Genomic DNA, 23,168 nt, shown 5'->3' on the forward strand with positions numbered 1-23,168 from the left:
CATCATAACACCACGATGGGGAAAAAGTATTTTAGCACCCAATCTGCTTGTGTTGTGTAGCATTATGCTTACCTAAGACTGATCTTGATCCAGTGGTTTGCACTAGAGCAGTGGCTCTCTTGGCTCTCTCCCACCTTATAGGCTAAGGGGCAGCCAATGAGGGACTGGGGGGCAGGGCTAAGTTGCGCTTTGTTCGTTTATAGACACACAGAGCCAGCTTGGGAGCAAGTGCCCGCAAAGCAAGTGGCTTCCTATGGAGGGCACTTAGTGGGAGTGAGGAGCACCAGCGTGGGACCTGAGAAGAGGAGGCTCAGGGCTAATTTGTACAAAGCGCAGGTATGTATAACATGTTCGCTATTAAAACAAATTCAAGTGGGTGTAAACACTCACATTTAGCCAGTGAAGTGGTTAGCCTCAGGTGATACACAGAGATGAAACAAAGAAAAGAAAGTTTGCTGACCTCTATCATCCAATCATGTGCAAGCAAAAATGCATTTTTTTTTCTTGCACATGATTGGGTACTCTTTGCAAAGTGAAGCCTTACCTCATTTACTAAGCTCTGGAGAAACTGCTCTTGCAGAGTTCAACTGCACTTCCTGCTAGCCCTGACACTCCAGTGGGAGCAAAACTGTCATATGGGCTGGGGGAACCATCTTGAGTTTTGTTTACATTAGCGTAAGTTTTGTCATTGGCTCATTATTAGTATTAATTTGAATTATTTTAATTAAATGTAATTAAAGATGATATCATTACTCAAATATGACAATGACAATATTTGGGAAATGACCTGCCACTGGGTGAGTGGAGCCTGGTGGGGAACGGAGAGACTACTTTCCCATCAGGCCCACTTTACTTTTCATTGACTGTCAATGGCAATGGGCGAATTTGAAAGCTGCTATCAAACTGAATAACCATTAGGGATCCACCCACTGCTGTCTTTGTCTTTCAAAAGTAAAGCGGATCTGGTGGAGAACTCGTCTTCCAGTTTCCTATGAGGCTATAAAACGTCTAAACCATATGCCTGTCAGTGTGATGGGCGCAGTGATCGGGGAGGGAGGGAGTGCCCTGATGAAGGAACGTCCAGTATGGACCCTTGTTCCTCAGTTTATACATGGACAGATTCATGTACCTTTCTCTTAGGCCTCGTACACACGACCAAGTTTCTTGGCAAAAACCAGCAAGAAACTTGCTGGAATTTTTTTTTTTTGCAGAGGAAAACCGGTCATGTGTACATTTTTCGACGAGGAAACTGTCGAGGATCCTGTCGAGCCAAAAAGAGAGCATGTCTTCTTTTTCCTTGACGGGAATGGAGAAACTTGCCTTGTCGAGTTCCTCGACAGCCTAACAAGGAACTCGAAGAGGAAAACGATGTGTTTCGCCCGTCGAGTTCCTCGGTCGTGTGTACGAGGCTTTACATGCACATGAATTTCGGAGTCACCTCGACAGAATTCTAAAGGGTGTCTACACTCTACAACACCCTTTGTGTTTTCCTCTGGTAGTATTTCTTTTGCAATGAAAGCTTTCCTGTTACCAATTTTTTTTTTGTTTTGTTACGGTTAATTTTTTGCTTCAAGGTCAAGAATCTAAAAGGCTTCCAAACAGCATCATTTTTTCATCAGTCTGATTTTATTATTTATATGTCTAAGCTTTTTATACTTTGGACTGTTCTTATGAGAAGTCATTGAATATATTTGTTAGGAAATTAGATTATATTGGCAACATAACTGTTCTGACCTGTGATCCAAAACGTCATTATATTTCGGGAAGGACACTTTTGAACAGTTAAAAAATGATGTGTAGTGACGTGATGATTTTGCAAATTTTTTTGTCTAAAAGTCCCATGTTTTCCTTCTTTAGTTCCTTTAGTGCCGGTTCACACAGGGGCAACCCGACTTACAGCGCGACTTTGCAAGGCGACTTCAGCGCCACTTTAGCATGACTTGGAGCAACTTACAACGCGACTTAAAGTTGCCTTCAGGCTGTGGCCAATCACAGAATAATCAGCTCTGACGGAGGGAGGGGTTTGCCTGAGTAAACTATTTTCTCTTCCTGTAAAGTTGCTTCAGTTAAGACAGCGATCCGACTTTGGAGTCAACTTCCATTAAAATTAATGGGTACAAGTTGCCTAGAAGTCGCCTTGAAGTAGTACAGGAACCTTTTCTGAAGTCGGAGCGACGTCAGTAGTGTACATTAAGACTGTTCTCATTCACTTCAATGAAATTTCTCATGTCACGCTACTTGGGGCGACACAACTCGGACCCCAAGTCGTTGTAGTGTGAACCGGCACTTATCGTTACTGTCTTTATCACTGACTACTAATCAGAGAGGAGCAGATGGTGTCATTTTTGTTATTTCATTTCCCTTAGCGTACTTTTTGTGTACACCGATGTAGGTGTGCTTTGAGTATGGAGATTTTTTTATATATGTAGCCATAACAAAGATATGACGTGACCCTTTCCAGACTCTATATAACATTTCTTGCAGTTTAACCACTTAAGGACCGCCTCCGTGACCGCGGACCCGATCGCCGCTGGAGTCCCGCGATCAGCTGAAGAACGAGGAGAGCTTACGTAAACACAGCTTCCCCGTTCTTCACTGTGGCGCTGTCATTGATCGCGTGTTCCCTGATATAGGGAAACACGATCAATGATGTCACACGTCCAGCCCCGCCCCCCTACAGTTAGAAACACATATGAGGTCAGACTTAACCCCTTGAGCGCCCCCTAGTGGTTAACTTTCAAACTGCAATTGTAATTTTCACAGTAAACAATGCTTTTTTAGAATTTTTTGCTGTGAAAATGACAATTGTCCCAAAAATGTGTCAAAATTGTCCGATGTGTCCGCCATAATGTCGCGGTCACGAAAAAAATCGCTGATCGCCGCCATTAGTAGTAAAAAAAAATTATTAATAAAAATGCAATAAAACTATCCCCTATGTTGTAAACACTATAAATTTTGCGCAAACCAATCGATAAACGCTTATTGTGATTTTTAGGTAGAAGAATACGTATCGGCCTAAACTGAGGAAAAAAATTGTTTTTTATATATTTTTGGGGGATATTTATTATAGCAAAAAGGAAAAAATTTAGAATTTTTTTCAAAATTGTCCCTCTATTTATGTTTATAGCGCAAAAAATAAAAACCGCAGAGGTGATCAAATACCACCAAAAGAAAGCTCTATTTGTAGGAAAAAAAGGACGCCAATTTTGTTTGGGAGCCACTTCGCACGACCGCGCAATTGTCAGTTAAAGTGACGCAGTGCCGAATCGTAAAAACTGGCCGGTCCTTTACCTGCATTTTGGTCCGGGTCTTAAGTGGTTAACATATGGCAGCCAATGGCATACTGACATGACAGTACACATAGGCAAGCTACTGGAGGCCAAAAACCGAGGAAGAACATTTATTCTGCCAGTATGTGTATTTAAAAAATCATGCATGTACAGATACTGAGGATACCCAACTAGGATCTGAATTTCAAAATTGGGATTGACTTGTTTATTAAACTTTTATTTAATTTAATATGTTTTTTAATTGTGTGGAACATATTACTAGGTTTCCTTTTGAGGGAGTACAGCTCTTAGGATGACAATCCCTGCCCCCACATACTGTATATGCTGATGCCCATTAGCAGGTGACCCGCCATTAGCAGGTTTGCTGTATGTAAATGACAATAATTTCCAAATCAGAGTAAAGGCCAATTGTTCAAATGCAAAGTGGAACTTTACTCTCTCAGTCAACACTGACTATTTTAATCCTTATGCTGCTTGCATTAATAAATAGATAGGCAAGTATATAATTTTTACTTGTTTTTAACAGTTTTTTACATTTCTTTAGTTACTTCCTAATTTCCCTGTCTAGGCAAATGATGACATACTTCCCAGGAGTCTTCAGGAGGGGAGGAGGGGCTTTCTCAGCTAAGCACACCCTCCTGTCTGAATACCTGACCTAAGGGCAGATGGATTCCAGGAAGTAAAGGCTACATGAATCATCTGCCCTTACTCAAGATAGCCACTGCCAGAAATGCTATGGCTTGTTTTTGTATGTGATTTCTCCGGAAAAAAAAAACATGGAGACATGGATGGATGGGGGAATTTGCTTTGGATATTGAAAAGGTATTAACCTCCTAAAGACTAGCCGCCACAGTTATACTGCATCAGGTTGGCTCTCCTGAGCGAATCGCTGTTCCTGCACGTCGGACGCTTGAAGAGCTGTAGGGGGCCGCGCGCCTACGGCGTGACGCCGGAGCTGATGCGCGAGGCAGGCAGTCGCGATGCCCGCCGGCCACCCTCGATTGCTCCTGACAGAGACAGAATGGAGATCTGTCAATGTAAACAGCCAGATCTCCAATCTGTGAGAGGAGGAGAGACAAATCTGCTGCTCCTAAAGATTAAGAACAGCGATCAGTCTCCTCCCCCAGTCAGTCCCATCCCCCCACAGTTAGAACACACATGAGGGAACACATTTAACCCCTTGATCGCCCCCTAGTGTTAACCCCTTCCCTGCCACATGTATACAGTAATCAGTGGTTATTTTTTAGCTCCGACCGCTGTGTAAATTTCAATGGTCCCAAAAAAGTGTCAAAAGTGTCCGTTCTTTAGCATTATTTGATCTTTAACACCCACACCCATTTATCTACATGTAAAAAAAGTTTTCTCTTTAGTTTTACTTTAAGGTAAAATAAATTGAAGTGTACATAATATATATATATATATATATATATATATATATATATATATATATATATATATATATATATATATATATATATATATTATAGTATGTATAGTGGATACTTCTAATTCTAATTGGTACTATGCATGAGATTGTTTGTATAATAGCAATCTATAATTTGTTTTAATTTGTATAATTTGTTTCTTATTATAGTAAGTTAATACACAATTGTTTTTTCTTAATGTTTTTTTCAGTTCTGACAGGTAGAAATGTTGAGCAACTAAAGCAAGTATGGCTTCTGCTGCTAAGATCCTTCATCACACCATGATGACTGGCAATACAAGCCATGGAGAATTGGCACTGGAACCCCTAATTATGTGCAAGCTGTGTCTCTGTGAACACCCTCTTAATATGATGACCACCCTTCGGGACTGCAGCTGCATTTTCTGTACTGTGGTAAGAAATTAGTTGAAAAATAACTATAATAACTATTATTTGACAGATGCAATCATTGCTTGTCGCTGAAAAATTGATTGCAGGGTGAAAAAAAGGTGCTGCAGATGGCAAGTCGGTCCTGTATATAATTAAAGCAGTATTTACCAAGCAAAATATTAATTGAAATATTGAACCGTTTGCAAGTGAAGTTATGGACATAAGGAACTAAACAAAGCGAGTATTGCTATACTGACTTTGACCGTGCAAAAGTCCGCCGTGACCCCATTGGAAGTCCTACGGACAAAAAGAGAAAAGGTCTGTCGGAGGCTACACACGACCGGACTTTCTGAGAAAAAAAGCCTGTCTGACTTTTTTTATCGGAAAGTCCGGCCGTGTGTACGAGGCACTAGAGTCACTGCAGTTGATGGTCCCCCTTGCTTTAAGATATAGTAACTATGCCAGTAAAGTTTTTCAACCATGTACTTTTTTTTAAGATAGTTGAATGGGAAATAGCAATGTTTGTAATTCTTTATGGAAGTACAGTAAAACCTTGGTTTAAGAGTAACTTGGTTTGAGAGCGTTTTGCAAGACAAGCAAAATGTTTTAATACATTTTGCCTTGATATACAAGCGATGTCTTGATATAAGAGTAGCGTCATGTCACAACTGAGTATATAAAAAGAAGAGAGGAGCCTCTAAGTGTAGCAATATGTTTACATTTAATGAAGGTACAACATTTTGCAACTTATTGCTACACTTAGAGGCGCCTCTCTTCTCTTTTATACCCTGTAAAAAAAATGCTTTGATATACAAGTGCTTTGGATTACAAGCATGTTTCTGGAACAAATTATGCTCGCAAACCAAGGTTTTACTGTATGGAAAAATAAACTGCGCTACGAGAATTTGTGCAAATAATCGAAAAACGTAATCCCAATAATCAATCTGAAGCCTCAATTCTCATGTATAATATAAATACAATAAACATAGATTGGAAGAAAATAGAATTGCGCTAACCATGTGACTCAAATTAATGAAATCAAAGTGAAAAATGAAAATAAAATGTGTGATCCATCCACCTGCGTTTAACCTCCCTGGCGGTATGATTCTGTCTGGAATTACGTACCAAAAGCGGTACAATTATTTTGCAAGGAAATTTGGCGTTTTATACTGTAGGCCTGTAATTCTTAGGAATAAATCACTTAAATCTGACCAAACAAGAGTCTAATAGGCATCCCGGGTATGATTTTTTTTAAAACAAAATTATAAATTATAATATAATAAATAATTATAAATAATTATAACAAATAATAATATAATTATAATAAAAATTATTCAATAATGTAATCAAATCAAAATCACTGAAATTTGCTCAGTTGCAGAATTGTCGCTGTCATTATTATTATTTTTTTTATGACGAATTTCCCCACAAATCGCTATCGCACAATTCTGCAAGTGATTATAATTTATTATCGCTGTTTTCTAGCTGATCTAAAACCATTTTTGACATAAAGGGACACTTTTGGACAATCTACAGTTTGCAGGGAGAAAGAAACATTTTTATTATATAAAAGTACATGTAGGACACTGGGCAGACCACTAGGGACAAGGGGGGTGTGTATTTTTTACATACAGTACTGTAATCTATAAGATTACAGTATGCTGTATGTATAGTGTTTGTTTACTTTTTTGAATTTGGCGCCGTTCTCCGCCCCCGTGCGTCGTAACGTTGCAGGGAACGGAGATCGGCGACACAGGAGGACACCGTGTGAATCGAGCGAGGTCCCGCTCGCTCACACAGCGCGGTGGCATCGCTGGATCCAGGGACAAGGTAAGTAACTTGCCTGTGGATTCAGCGAGCAGGTAAGCCGCGCCGCTGCACACTCTGCACGTCCACCCCGAGCGTGACTTGGGGATACCGATCCTAACATGGAAAACCCACCCCGAGTCACGCTCGGGTTTACCGCTAAGGGGGTTAACAAATAGGATCAATCCTAAGCAAAACAGTGATGCAAAGAAATATATGAAATTAATAAATATAAAGTCCACAAAGTAGATTAATTGATGAGGTCCAACAATAGTGACTGGATATACTAAACACCAGTGCATTAATCAAAAAAAGTCCATGCAAAATGTGTAATGACATCTTCAGATTCTGTTTGAAAAAGACTGTGCTGAATCCACCACCAAGTCAGAAGAAATTACTTCTTACCGAATGACCATGGTCCCCCATGACAGAGGATCAGGGAATGCGTGTAATCAGGTAAAAGTGAAGAGTGCTTCCGCACCACCAAAAAAATGTAAGATGAGGATAAACCAATTAACTAAATGCTGCTTAATCTAAATGGGTAAATGAATATATACCTAAAGTGAATGTGATAAAAAAGTTGCGCTAATCACTTTTTTATCACAATGCGTGTAATCAAACCACAGCTTGGATCCAGTAAGCAGCAGGCACATTCAAAAGATCTTATCAATCGCCTCATAGCCAGTCAGACCATCAGATAGGTGTGCATGGTACCAGAAGAACGCACAGACTCGTAAGCATGAGGTGAGCTGGGGAGACCCAGCCTAGAGACATGAGGTATGAGGAACAAGAACCGACAAGGAACATAGGAACAGAGCTGAGGCTGTATATCAGTTGGAGGTCCCGCCCCTGTCACCATTTTTCTCTTGGTGTCAGGCAAACCTGTCAGAAGGGACTCATGCTGATAGGAGAGGAATGAGGCAGTGGACAGAAATGACACTTAGTACTATTATCGAGACAAGTACACACTATAGAGGGGTATGCTTTGTTCATATTTCAGGTCTGTGGTTTACAACCACTTTAAGGTACTTATTGGTAATTTGATAGCATCAGATCTACCTATTGCACAAAACATCACAAAATATGACCTTCCCACAAGCCAAGATATAATTGTTTTCTCACACATACGTTGTAGCAGATGGCTCTAGGATTACTAATGTCAGGACAGAAGGAAAAGCATCCCGTATCAGTGTTGTATTTTCTAAGCTGATCAGCATTGTTTCCTACAGATGGGACTGGCATCTGTATGAAGATGCATGCTCTGCAGGTAATGCTGTCCCGATTTGGCCAATATTTTGATGATGAGCCACCTGCAGAGACTACCAGCCAAGGTTCATCAGGGGCAATAGTGACAGGACAGGTTGGAAGATTTAAATGCCTAAATGCTACAGTCTTCTGAATGGCAAAACAGCACCTGGGATATGTACAGCCCATCGCTTCCTCTCTAGGCCTGTATGCAAGCAGCTGCCTGGGGCTACCAAAGTGCAAACAATTTAGTTGCTTTGAGCGTTGCTGACAACAATTAGATTGTAGTTTATTGCCAGCCTTGGCCCAACAAACCTGGCTGTATTTGTCAAGATGATGCTGTCAATTACATGTTTAGAAAGGGTGAAAATTTGTTTATTTTCGGACATAATCACTTTTTTTCATCATGATAATAAGCTCCCAATAAAGTAGAAAACTCATTGCTCAGGAAAACGACTGCAGTTTAGCTTTGATCGTTTTTCTGGAGTCCTTCTACCCAGCCTCTGAGCAGTCAGAAAGATATTCTGAAACCTAGACCGCTATGTAAAATGCCAAACTTACTCTGTATACTCCATATGATTTTCTGTCTATGAATTGAGTCTTTTTTCTAACATCATGTCTGCAGTGTGGATCGAATGAATGGTCTTTTATACAAGTGTTATTTTAGTGTTTTATAGCATCCTGACAAACTGCACAAAACTGCAAAACAACACACTTATTCACAATACTACCAGCATGCAGGAACATCAAGAGACCTTAGAGATTTTTAGAGAACTAACTTAATAGAATGTTTCTAGGCAATTTAGTATTTATTCTCAAATGTATATCTTGTGCATTGCCGACCCTGTCATGAGATGATCACATAAGATCTAGTACAGCCATGACAGTAGTGTTTTATGTACTTTTTATGTACCATACCATAGAAGTTATATTGTACTAGCTATATATGCAAATATGCAGCACATTATAAATTGTTCAGTTCCATTTTTTGGTAGTTTCAATTTGTGGTTAAAGGGACACTAAGGCCCAGATTCTCATACGAGTTTCGCCAGCGTATCTCCAGATAGGCCGTCGTAACTCTGAGTTTGAGGCGTCGTATCTATGCGCCTGATTCTTAGAATCAGTTACGCATAGATTTGTCTTAGATCCGACCGGTGTAAGTCTCTTACGCCGTCGTATCTAAGTTGCATATTTATGCTGGCCACTAGGTGGCGCTTCCGTCGATTTACGCGTCGAATATGGTAATGAGCTAGATACGCCGATTCTCAAACGTACGTGCGGCCGGCGCATTTTTTTACGTAGTTTGCGTAAGGCTTTTTTCGGCGTATAGTTACCCCTGCTCTATGAAGCGTAGATGAGGCGTACTAATGTTAGGTATGGACGTCGGAACAGCGTCGAATTTTTCACGTTTTACGTCGTTTGCGTAAGTCGTCTGTGAATAGGGCTGGACGTAAGTTACGTTCACGTCGACTAGGCATTGAGCGGGCGCAATTTAATTTGAAAAATGGACATGATACTAAGCATGCGCTAGCGCATGCGCCGTTCGTTAAAAACGTCATTAACGTGGGGTCACAATAAATTTACATAAAACACGCCCACATCTTCCACATTTGAATTAGGCGGGCTTATGCCGGCCAATTTACGCTACGCCGCCGCAACTTACGGAGCAAGTGCTTTGTGAATACTGCACTTGCCAGTCAAAGTTGCGGAGACGTAGCGTAAATACGATACGCTACGCCCGCACACAAATACGCGCTCCCTACGAGAATCTGGGCCTATGGTTCCCGTTTAAAATAATAAATAAAATAACAAACATGTTATACTTACCTCCACTGTGCAGCTTGTTTTGCACACAGTGGCCCCGATCCTGGTCTTCTGGGGTCCCTCGGCGGCTGTCTCGGCTCCTCCCCGCAAAAATGAAACCCCTTCATGGGAGCTCTCTCCTATGGGCATGCTCCCGTGATACAGCCGGCGGATATAGAGCGATGCATCATTGGATGTGATTGACAGCAGCGCGAGCCAATGGCTGCACTGCTATCAATGCATCCAATCTAGCCAATCAACGGCTAGACTGAGTGGTGAGGAGGACGTTGGGGGCGAGCACAGCAGGTGAACGGCTCAGGTAAGTAAAACAGGGGGGGGGGGGTGTCATTGCCAGGTTTTTTTTCACCTTAATGCATAGGATGCGTTAAGGTGAAAAAAACGAACCTTTACAACCCCAAGATTATTAATCTTTGATGTATTACTATGACATAGCAGAGATGGATAACACATTTTTTTTCTTGTTCTACAAAATCTTATACAAATATTTGTGTGAGGCATCAGGTCTGCATGTAAGTAATCATTAGTTTAATTCTTTGAATGTGGAGGATTTTGAGGATTTACTTTCGTTCAACACAAAGTGACAGAACAGATACCAGTAAGGCCTCTGTTCCTAAAATGATGAACCTAATAAACTGAGGTGTAGTAGTGCTCCGTTTGTTGGTGTCAGAATAGTGCCCCACCTTTGGTTTTAATGGGAGGAGTAGCGCCCCATTGTTGGAGTCAGTGAGAGAAATAGTGCTCCTTCAATGGTGTCATTGGGATGAACAGTGCCCCATTGTTGGTATCAGTGGAATAAGAAGTTCTCCTTCATTGGTGTCAGTGGAAGAAATGGTACCTCATTGTTGGTGTAAGTGGGAAGATTAGTGACCCATTGTTGATGTCAGTGGAAGGAATGGCGCCTCATCGTTGGTGTCAGTGGGAGGAATAATGCCTTGTATCAATGGGAGGAATGGTGTCCCAAGGACCAGATAATATTAAGCAATGGGTCGCATCTGGTCCATGAACCAGAGTTTGGAGACCACTGTCCAACAAGTTTAAGGCTGCATTCACACTATAACATGGCGTATTTTGCCGCGACATATTGCCAATACGCCAAGGTGTGAATGGAGCCTTAGAGCAATCCCATGGCCAACAAGTTACTTTGTGAAGTACAGCTGCAGTTTCACTAATATGGGGACAGATTTTGTATTCTGACTGACACATGGCCAACTTGTAAACTGATATTTCACTGAAGTAAAACCTAATTAGTAAACCTAAAGGTTTCACTGAAGATGAAATACTGACTGGGTAATGAGATTAGTCAAATTACATTGCATAACAATAGTAACTGGAACAAGTGAAGTGAAGATTTCCCCTTCTATTCCTGTTCCAGTTACTACGCAAGTCCAGTAAAACAAAGGCTTTAACACTTTGTTGCTTTAAGCAAAATGAAACAAAATTGGTTTTAGATACACTTTAATCTTCACAGACAAATTCATCACATTGTTAATTTATAAACAAAAACAAAATCAGCATTTAGACATTGATACAAAAGCCCAAAGTCCTAATTCTATGAACTTTTACAGTATGTGGTCTGCATTAGGCCTCTTCCACACAGGCGGACTCTGTCGCTACGGAGTCCGCCAGCTCCCGTCGGCTCAGCGGGGGAGATCTCTCCACTGATCTCCGCTGAGCCGGCGGATGACAAGTCCCTCTCTGCTCACTGAGCGGGGAGGGGCTTGTGCAGCGCCGCTGTCTCCTATGGGGAGATCACTGTCCGTTTTCATCAGATATCACCCGATCCGATCCGCCATGGACGGATGGGGATGTATCGCCATCCGTCCGATTTTATCGGATCGGGTCAGATGTCAGCGGATATGTCTCCGCTGACATCCGACGCTCCATAGGACTGCATGGAGCGGGCCGTTCAGGTCCGCCGTCAAAACTGACAGGCAGACCTGAACAGTCCGATCGTGTGAAAGGGGCCTTAAAGTGGAAGAAAACTATAAAGTATATCAATCATAAAAAGCCCCCTTCTACCTATTCTGCTTAACCTGTCTAAAAAAAGATTTCTATACTTACGAATCAAAAAATGAATAAAGGGAAAAACAGGGAGGAGCACTCACATTTACCACATCCGTAAATTTAGAAGACAGAAAAGGAGAGCAATTACTCGAGGGAACGGTAATTGATGGTCGGATTTTGGAGGCAAGACGGGAATATATAAAAAATATAAATTTTATTACAAAATTAGAAATTTAACAGGAAACAAATAGAGATAATAAAACCATAAAAGGTATATGGACAAATTCTCTGTACATCGTCTAAGCGTTTCGCCGTTGGGCTTCCTCAGGACGAGCAGAGGAGATTTGACAATGTGAGATATACTTACCTATTACTTGTCTGGTCACGTGATCCTGCAGCTCCGTGTACGTGATCAATGGTCAATGGCTCTGAATTCTAGGAGCCGTGATGTCAGCCATAGGCTCGCTTAGTCCGACTTTTGTCACCGCTCTCTCCTCTCCTTTGCAGCAGCTGACACAGGGAGGCCGGAGCTGCAGGATCATGTGACCAGATTAAAGTGAATCAAAATAGGTAAGTACCATAGGTGTGAGCAGCCTATTGCATTAGGGTGTGCACCCCAACAAAGCTCACACGCGTGTGTATGTGTGTGTGTCTACTTATATATGGCCCTGGCACATTGATCTCCTTGCTGGCACAGTGAAAGAGAAGTGTATAAACACTTCTCTTATGTCAGAGCCGGTAAGAGGGAAATCTTTCCCATCTCCATGCTACCACACACATTGCTAATGCTAATGTGCCCTAGGTGATTAGGGTGTGCCCAGGCACATCTGGCACACCCTGTACGCACGCCTATGGTAAGTACATATGTCTTTTTATACTGGTTAGGCAGGATAGGTAGGAAGAGGCAGCAGAGTACGTTAACAATAGATATAGTTATGGTTTATAGAACTTTATGGTTTATAGAACTTTTACCATTCACTTTTTTTTCTGGGACAATCCTAAAAGTTCTATAACTACAAAAAAGCCCAGAGTCAGGCTCTTTGTGTTCTCTGTAACTTTCTTAATAGAGAATTATTATTTGTAGGAAACTGTATTCCACAATGCGTTAAAGGGATGGGATTTTGTTATTGCTGTTTGCAATGGTAGTACTGTATGGATTACGATAAAAGGGGCCCCCCATGGTTGTCTCTACTAATGATATGCTTTTTCTTGGCATTATTTTTTAACCCCCCAGGCGGGATTCCCGAGTCTGGCTCAGGGTGGAATTTCAGGACCAAAAGCGGTAACCCCGAGCCAGACTCTGGATCGCCTCGCAGTGTCCACAGGCATGGTTTACTTACCTTGTCCCTAAATCCTGCGATGCCGCCGCGCTGTGAGATCGAGCTGTCTCCTCGCTCGATTCACAGTGCCCGTGTGCCGCCGAGCTTCGTTCCCTGCGACATTACGACGCACAGGGGCGGAGATCGGCGCCAAATTAAAAAAAGTAAATAAACACAATACATACAGTATACTGTAATCTTATAGATTACAGTGCTGTATGTAAAAAATACACACCCCCTTTGTCCCTAGTGGTCTGCATGCAGTTTTATAAAATAAAAATTGTTCTTTCTGCCTGGAAACTGGAGAGTGTCCATAGCAACCAAAAAGTGTCCCTTTATTTCAAAAGTGGTTTTAGAGCAGCTAGAAAACAGCGATAATAAATTATAATCACTTGCAGAATTGAGCGATAGCGATTTGTGGGGAAATCGTCATCAAAAAATTAAAAGTAATACTTTTTATTATTATTATTTGTTATAATTATTTATATTTATTTATTGTATTATAATTTATGATTTTGTGTTTCAAATTTTATTATACCCAGGATGTCTATTAGACTCTTGTTTGGACAGATTTAAGTGAGTTATTCCTAAGAATTACAGGCCTACAATATAAAACACCAAATTTCCATGCAAAATAATAGTACCGCTTTCAGCACCTAAAATCTGAATTAATCATACCGCCAGGGAGGTTAATGTTTTCTTTTCATATTTGATTATCATTTTTTCTTTATGTGTGTTTCCATAATAGGATATTTGTGCAATTAGTGAAGTTGCAAAGATTCAGTCGCTGCCAGAAAACATAATGGAGCATAGTGGATGAATGTATTTGAGACAGAGGGCCAGTCAGTAATCATTTAGTCTTGCTCTTTTTTTGCAAGTCATGGTAAAATGCTCAAGAGGCTTGAATGAAAGAAGATATCTGAAAAGCATTCAGAAAAATGTAATATTTGTGTCATTTACTGTATTTTCCTTGTTTAATTTCTTACATATTTAATTTTTAACCAGACTTGGGTTTTTACAGTATTTAGAAATCACTTAACTGTACTGATTAATAAAGACCCTTTCTGTAATGTTATATATTATTTCCAGTGTATGTAACTGAGACGGCAAAGCCAAAGGTTTCCAGTGTGTCCCTGGCAGGGAATGCAGAGTGCAGACAAAATTCAGTGGTTTAATCACACATTCAGGAAATAAGATCACAGGGTCATTCTGCATTTCCTTTGATTATAGCAATGATAGGTGTGCAATGCAACAGTTGCTATGTTAGAAAGTGACATTTGGAAAACGACAGCATCTGCATATCAAAATGAAAAAGTAATGTTTGGTAATAGTAATTTACTAAATGGATCGTATAGCAAATATATATTTTCAATTTTAGCGAGTGTAGAGATTTCCACAGGGCTCACTTAGATCCATGCAGTGCATTCAGTGTAGCACTAAAATGCATCAAAAAGGTACAGTTAGCAATGCACTTCCATTGACAAGGTTCATTGAGGTGACATTTAGAATGTAGAATGAGTGGCACCACAGCACACCAATGCTACTGCGAACCAACATAGTAAATCCAACCTCAAAGGATAAGCACATGTTCAAAGTGCCCCTTCACAAACTAAAGTACTCCAACCTCGCCAGATGCATACTTGCCGCCATTCTTTTACCTTATATCTTCTCTCCGCTGGCCACTCCTGCTCAGAGCTTTACAATTCAGTGGAACTGTCTCTTGGGCTTCTTCGAGCTATGTAGTCTGTATAAGGCTGACCATAGATGGATCAAATCTTGGCCGGTTCAGCAAGAACCCGTCGAGATTTAATCCACCTCGGGGCAGGCTGGCTGTACTGATGTTGATCCAGATCGACCAGTAAAACCAGCCTGTTGGATCATTTGCATGCGATTACTGCTATAGCCCTCAGCAGTAATCATTGTGTTCTGCTGGCAGAGAAGGCTCCCCGCCAGCCAGAGTCTTAACTAGAACCTTCAGGGCCCTGGTGCAAGAAACCAAAAAGGACCCCCCGACCCCTGGTCAGGACCTCCCTGCGGCGGCGGAACGCCAGGGCCTAGTCGCAAGTGTGATCTTTGCGACCCTAGTAGTCTTGCCACTGGTGTCAGTATTTTTTTTACCATTCTATAGTATTTATTTATTTTTACATATTTTTAGAAGCATCGTTGGGGGAACTTTGGTGAGATATCAGGGGTCTAAACAGACATCTGATGTTTCACCTTTGAGACAGAGCAAGGAGATTAAGAACACAGCTCTCAATCTCCTTCTCTGCAGCCTCAGCTGCACAGAATGAATGGACAGGAATAGCTCTGTACAGAGCATCCGGTTCATTCATAAACTAAATACAGTAATGAATCGGTACCGATCACTGACTCTATTTATCAACATAAGGAAGGGGCTGGTAAATTACACATTTACCTGCCTCTTTTCAACTCTCCATCCTAACAGATCCAGCAGGAAAGGGGAGGTGGGAGGCAGCACTGCGTGGGATGAGGCGGGCCGGGGGAGTACACAGGAGCCTGATCAGAGCAGTTGGTGGATAGGAGGCGCAGCGTGTAGAGGAACCAATCCTCTCTATTTTCCTCCTGAAGCTGCTGAGGGGCTGCAAGAGGAAAATAGAGGGGATCAGTTCCTCTATATGCCACTCCGCCACCCCTCTCATCCAGGTGTACAGGGCCCGCACAGGCCCCCTGGAGCGAAGGGCCAGGTCACAATAGCGGGGAGGATAGATGGGGGAATGTAACGATTTTGTATTCTATTTTTCTATAAAAATTGCATCATCTTTGGCTTGCTTAGGTTTATAGCGGTGGCACAACTAGCAAAAAGGTGATTTTCAATGCAGGATGTAATATTTGTGGGAGGCCATTGGGGGCAGGCAGAAAGGATAAATAGACCGTTTGAAAAATGTTTGATATTTGGTTTTCATTCTGATTGCAAGCCTGGACTCTATCCATGCAGATAAATGTGGAAGACACTCAAGCTCTGTACACAAGGTTGGTTTTCTCTGCGGTAAAAAGTCTGCCGAGAAAACCGAGTGAAAAGCCGAGTACTCGGCAGGAAAACTGCCATGGAGTTTTGTGTGTACAAGGCTTTAGATTTAGGGGCAGATCCACAAAAGGATTACGCCGGTGTATCTAAAACGTTGTTTACGTCTGGTCACGACGTATTAGCATAAAACACGCCCCCATTACATGCATTTGAATTCCGCGCCCTTACGCCGCCAGAGATACACTACGCCGCCGTAACTTACGGCTCGAATTCTTTGTGGATTCGGAAAAAAAAAATAATAAGTTGCGGCGGCGTAGTGTATCTTAGATACACTACGCCCGGCGGGAAGATGCGCCCAGGTACGTGGATCTACCCCTTAATGTGTAAGTCCAGCTAAACTTTTTTTTTTGTTTTGGGTAGAATAGGGAGAAATTTGAATCCCTTGTTTGGTATTTCTGCTATGTGAAGCTCTGTACTGCCACTGTGACAATAATTTCACCAGACAGGAAGAGCAGGTAAATCTGCAACAGGTACACAGGGAACAAATCTAAAGGTGGCTTTAGTCTTACCCACTGTCAGGCCTCGTACACACGGCCGAGGAACTCGACGTGCCAAACACATCGAGTTCCTCGGCCAGTTCAGCACTGAAGCCGCCGAGGAGCTCGGCGGGGCGAGAGCTCCCATAGAACAACGAGGAAATAGAGAACATGTTCTCTATTTCCTCGCCGAGCTCCTCGTCGGCTTCCTCGGCCGAAAGTGTACACACGGCCGGGTTTCTCGGCAGAATTCAGCCAGAAACTCGGTCGGAAGCTGAATTCTGCCGAGGAAACTGGTCGTGTGTACGGGGCCTCAGGCCCCGTACACACGTCCGAGAAACTCGACGGGCAAAACACATCGTCGAGTTCCTTGTGAAGCCGCCGAGGATCTCGGCGAGCCAACTTTTCCCATTGACTAATGAGGAAATAGAGAACATGTTCTCTTTTTGGCCCGACGAGATCCTCGTCGGTTTCCTCGACGAAAAGTGTACACACGACCGGTTTTCTCGGCAGAATACGGCTCCGGTCGAGTTTCTGGCTGAATTCTGCCGAGAAACTCGGTCGTGTGTACTGGGCCTCATTGTCATTGCGGCAGTCAGGAGGAATCTCTGAGAAGAAAAGGTCGCTCACCAACTCAGGGCATTAGTATGTAGATGAATGTGGCATCAGTCACAGAGCTATGAATAGTTGTAATAACCTAACAGAAAAAATGGACATACACATTAAAGCGGTTCTCCACCCTAAAGTGGAGTCCCGCTGATCGGAACCCTCCCCCCCTCCGGTGTCACATTTGACACCTTTCAGGGGGGAGGGGGGTGCAGATACCTGTCTAAAGACAGGTATTTGCACCCACTTCCGGCCACACGCTACGGGCAAAAGACGGGCATTCCGTCACATCCCGTCTGTTGCCCGTTGTGTGCTGGGAACACTCGGCTCCCAGCACACAGCGTGTGAGCCAATCGGCGGGCGCAGCGCGACTCGCGCATGCGCCGTAGGGAACCGGGCAGTGAAGCCGCAGCGCTTCACTTCCTGGTTCCCTCAGCGTGGATGGCGGGGGGAGCAGCAGAGAGACGAGCGATCGCTCGTCCTCTGCTGCGATCGGCGCTGGACTCCAGGACAGGTAAGTGTCCTTATATTAAAAGTCAGCAGCTGCAGTATTTGTAGCTGCTGGCTTTTAATATTTTGTTCCCATGGCACATCCACTTTAAAATAAAGTTGCTAAATGGTCATTATTTTCATATAGTTGTTCCTTGATCAGCAGATTCAGCCAGTATTTTCCATTATCTGTACATAGCTTCAAGCAGTTCTTAGATGTGTGCACACTCATGTGTTTAGAGTTAGACAATCTATATTGACATTTTCTCACACTATTTAATTACCATATTTATCGGCGTATAGCACGCACAGGCGTATAACACGCACCCTTACTTTAAGAGGGAAGTTTCAGGAAAAAACTTTCTACAGCCCCCTGTGTATAACACGCAGGCACAGCTTACCCTCTAATTTCAGGGTAAAAAAGTGAGTGTTATACACCAATAAATACAGTATATTTGAAAAACTATAATTTTAAACCACTAAACAGCTACAGGAAATTGTAGGACGCAGCACGCTTTCTATAGATGTGTTTCAGTTTTATCATTGACTTGCAAAAATGTTTATGTTTGTGGTCTGTAATATAGGTGTGAATACAGTTAATACAGTTTGGTTCTGGAATTTTTAGTCTCGCAAACTGTATACCATACTATAATGTTACTATATTAAAGTGCTAATAAACCCAGAAACCATGGGCCAGATTCACAGAGGAAATACGCCGGAGTATCTACTGATACTCCGGCGTATTTTCAAATTTGCCGCGTCGTATCTTTAGTTTGAATCCTCAAACCAAGATACAACGGCTTCTGGCTTTGATCCGACAGGCGTACCGCTTCGTACGCCTTCGGATCGTAGGTGTAATTCTTCTGCGCCCGCTGGGTGGAGTTCGCGTTGTTTTTCCGAGTTGGGTATGCAAATTAGCTGTTTACGGCGATCCACGAAGGTACGTGCGTTCGTCGCATTCTCTTACGTCGTTGCTAGTCGGCTTTTCCCGGCGTAAAGTTACAGCTGCTATTTCGTGGCTTATATTTAGACTGCCCATGTTAAAGTATGGCCGTCGTTCCCGCGTCGAATTTTACATTTTTTTTTGTGTAAGTCGTCCGTGAATAGGAAAGGACGTAACGCACGTTGCCGTTCAAAAGATTACGTCGGTGCGATGCTATGGGCTTTGGGCACCATTCCTTCCACTGATACGTGGCACTATTCCTTCCACCGACACCAGAGATGGGGCACTGTTCCTACTGACACCAACCATGGTGCACTATTCCTCCCACTGACACCAATGATTAAGCACTATTCTTCCCACTGACCAATATTGAATTTTTTTCTACTCCTACTGACCTTCAAGCCTATGCCATTGTTTACTTTCACCGATGGCAGGGCATTTTCTACTCCCATGGGCCACAGTCCGGCCCCCTTAATATTTGAAGGGCAGTAAACTGGCCCTTTGTTTTAAAATCTTGGAGACCCCTGAACTTGACTAATGAATTACAGATGAACTCCGGCTCACACTTTATAAACAGTTACAGCAACAGTTTTTTTTTTGGGCGGATAAAGGTTTTTAGGTAAATTAATAAATTACCACCTGTCAGTGGTAAATGCTTTTTTCCAACCCTCTAACTATACTTTTACTAGACAGCTTGGTCTGTTGAAGAAAACTGAAAAATAACACTCACTTATTGGCTGAATCACTAGATAAAAATAAAGGAAAAAAATAATATATATATATATATATATATATAAAAAGATTGCATCTAGGAATTATTAATCTGCAATATAATACATTTTTGGTTATGGGTTTAATAGCGCTTTAAGCCCAGCTCAGAATACTATAACAAGCTTTGTGACTTTGTCTTTCTGTCTCCTATACAGTGCCTCAGACAATATGCCCATTTGTCTGTTCGTGAAGGATTTGGTTCTCCGATCACCTGTCCAGACATGGTGTGCCCAAAAAGGGGTCTCCTCCAGGAAGCAGAGGTACAGATAACTAAGCTATTTCCGTTTTGGATGAATGCCTCGATTCTGACCAAGTCCTTTTTAGGTGTTTTACTTTCCCATAATAAACATTAAGCATCGGCCTCTTGCAGCAGCCAGACTCGGCAGCAATGGGCTTTTTATTTTCTACCTTGAGGTAATGTTTACTCAGCTCAGTCAGTGTATGTGCTATTTCTAGCCAACGTAAAATATCCCAGTCCTCAACTTTAATGAACTTTTAGGCTAGGTTCACGTCTTTGCAGTGCGTTCACACAAAGTGTGTTGACATGCGTTACTTTGTGCAGTAACATTAGTTGTGTTATGGCAGCCCATTGCTTTGAATGTGCTCCCAGGCGCATTAAAATGTACCAAAACAAAAAGTGCATGTACTTTTTTTGAAAGGTCTCTCACTAAAATGGAACACACAGGGATTAGCAAAGTGTTTTAGGATGTAAAGTGTTTTAGGATGACTTAGGAATCAGCCACATGCTGGTTTCTGTGCGTTGCGGTAATGCAACGTGAAGTGTTTGCGAAGTGAAAGGTGTGAAACTTAACTGCACGTACAGTAGTAGCTTCTGTTCTCTTTTGTAACTTCAGACATCTCTATCTTCAGACAAACTAGGTGCAGCTGTAATTTGCATGTTCCTGCAGAACCATTTGAATACTGTCTAACCAGTTTTTTGTGTGTCAGCCAGAAATTAAATCTGCATTGATTGGAGAATTTGTGAATCATTTGCATGAGATCGCTTTTGTTTTTGCCTACTCTGATTTGTACCATATCTAAGTATGTAAATTAAATTTTAGTATTTTTTTTTCTATACAGTGGAACCTCAGTTTAAGAGTAACTTGGTTTGAGAGCGTTTTAATTTGCGAGCAACCTATTTTTTTAAATTCTGACTTGGTTTGCGAGTGTTGACTCGCAAGACGAGCAGAATTCAAGCTAAATAGGCCTGCAGTACCTCATTTGGCCTGAGGTACGGGGGTGCAGGAGCCGAACATTGGCCTGCAGTACCTCATTTGGCCTGAGGTACGGGGGCGCAGAAGCCGAGCCGAAGTGTCCTTGGGCCTTTTTTCGGTCGTTTTTAGCGCTCTCTGGCGCCCCTAACCTCTGGCCGCATTCGGTATTGCATCCCATTGAAGTCAATGCAGAACAAATTATTTTCGTTTCCATTGACTTCAATGGGAAAACTCGCTTTGATATGCGAGTACTTTGGATTACGAGCATACTCCTGGAACGGATTATGCTCGTAATCCGAGGTTCAACTGTATGAGACATCATCCTTCTATTCCCCTTCCCTCCTTCTTTTCCCCTTCTCTTTTCTGCATTTGAAGATCTTTGACGATATCCTGCCGGCGGATGACAGGGCGGTCCCCGCACACTGGAATGCGGAAGCCGGCGAGATCGGGTGTCAGCGGATGTTCATCCACTGACACCTGCGATCTCATAGGGACCAATGTATGTTCCTTTTTCATCCGCACACGGATGGATGAAAAAGCAGGTGTGAAAGGGGCCTATAGGTCAACTTCAGTAGAAGCTTGTTGAAGCCGTGCTTGGTGTTGAATAGAATTACACAATTCTCTGAGTAGGCTGAGGGTGGTTGGACATCTTATTTTATCTTATATTCTCACCCATTTCCTTATAGCAAAATTAAACTAAGATACCATGATGTTAGTCAATAAAACATGTTTTGACATAGAGTGTCTACCGCTAGTCATCAAATGAGCTTTCATCATAACAGGAACATGTGTAGGACCATTAAAGAGAAACCTTTCATCGTATTGTTCTCACTTACAGTATAATATGTACTTAATTTTTTTACTAAACCCACAACAGTAAAATCAGTCTGTATATGCAGTAAAGCATGATTGGTATATTCACTGTTGAACCTAAGGGGTTAATCCTCTGTATTGTGTAAAAAGACTGTTTGATCCTGTGTTCACTGATCCTCCCCTTCTTTCACTGTCCCCAAAGCATCTCCTGACAGTACAGAGCCTTTGGAGTCACTCTGCACATGCTCAGTTTGGTGTGTATTGCTAGAGATTTTTTTTTCTTGGAAGGGAGCATGTGATCAGCACAGGGCCAATCAGCACTCTCCAGACAGAGGGTCAGGGATCTTACAGCCTCATAGGACAGTCAGAGTAAAATTAAAACTTCTCCTACAAGCTTTAACCAGACATTGATAGAAGTCACAAGACTGCTATATACTGCTGATGAGAAAAGGTATTTAGCAGTTTATATTTACTAAAATAATTGCATTTCCATGTTCTGTGTACTGTGGAGACCAGATACAGTGAATGCAGGGTCCTGAACACTTTAATTGGTGGTAGAGAAAGAGCAATGTTCTATAAATATTTCATTGTATATGATGGCTTTGTAAACTACCAAATAATCTATACCTTTTAAATACAGTGTATAGTGTTCTTTTTTGTTGAAGGCACAGACAGTAATAATACCCAGATATTCTAACCCTTCTCCAAAAAATTTCAACTGAGGTTCCCATTAAAGGGGTTGTAAAGAATTGTTTTTTATTTTCTTAATAGGTTCCTTTAAGCTAGTGCATTGTTGGTTCACTTACCTTTCCCTTCAATTTTCCTTCTAAATGCTTTTTTTCTTTGTCTGAATTTCTCACTTCCTGTTCCTCCTCAGTAAGCTTGCCCCCATCATCTGGGCTGTTCTGGCTGGGGGTTAGTCAGCATGCTCGCCCCCTTCCTTGGGACTACATCCCTGCAGGGAGACGCTGTGAACACTAAACTAAACTAAACTAACCTTTACAACCCCTTTAACTTCTACACTTGGTCCAAGACTAAGGCAGCAGTTTTGGCTGGAGTTGAGTTTTTTAACCACTTCCCGACCGCCGCATGTATATGTACGTCCACAGAATGGCACGTACAGGCAAATGGGCGTACATGTACGTCCTTGCCTTCTAGCGGGTGGGGGGTCCGATCGAGACCCCCTTCCCCCGCTACATGCGGCGGTCAGATTCCCGCTGGGAGCGATCCGGGACGACGGCACGGCTATTCGTTTATAGCCGCTCCGTCGCGATCGCTCCCCGGAGCTGAAGAACGGGGAGAGCCGTGTGTAAACATGGCTTCCCCGTGCTTCACTATGGCGCTGCATCGATCGAGTGATCCCTTATATAGGGAGACTCGATCGATGACGTCAGTCCTACAGCCACACCCCCCTACAGTTGTAAACACACACTAGGTGAACCCTAACTCCTACAGCGCCCCCTGTGGTTAACTCCCAAACTGCAACTGTCATTTTCACAATAAACAATG

General features: G+C 42.4%; 1 protein-coding gene across 1 annotated transcript in view; it reads left to right on the plus strand.

Annotated features, from left to right (window-relative positions):
- RNF144B (ring finger protein 144B) overlaps positions 1-23,168 on the plus strand; it is a 93,804-nt gene that overhangs the window by 18,630 nt on the left and 52,006 nt on the right. Inside the window, exons 2-3 of the mRNA XM_040353779.1 lie at positions 4,926-5,127; positions 19,788-19,892. Coding sequence (XP_040209713.1) covers positions 4,963-5,127; positions 19,788-19,892 — 270 coding nt within the window. The 5' untranslated portion in view covers positions 4,926-4,962. The remainder of the gene's footprint in view (positions 1-4,925; positions 5,128-19,787; positions 19,893-23,168) is intronic.

The sequence above is a fragment of the Rana temporaria genome, chromosome 5 (genome assembly GCF_905171775.1).
Source record: "Rana temporaria chromosome 5, aRanTem1.1, whole genome shotgun sequence".
NCBI classification, from domain to species: Eukaryota; Metazoa; Chordata; class Amphibia; order Anura; family Ranidae; genus Rana; species Rana temporaria.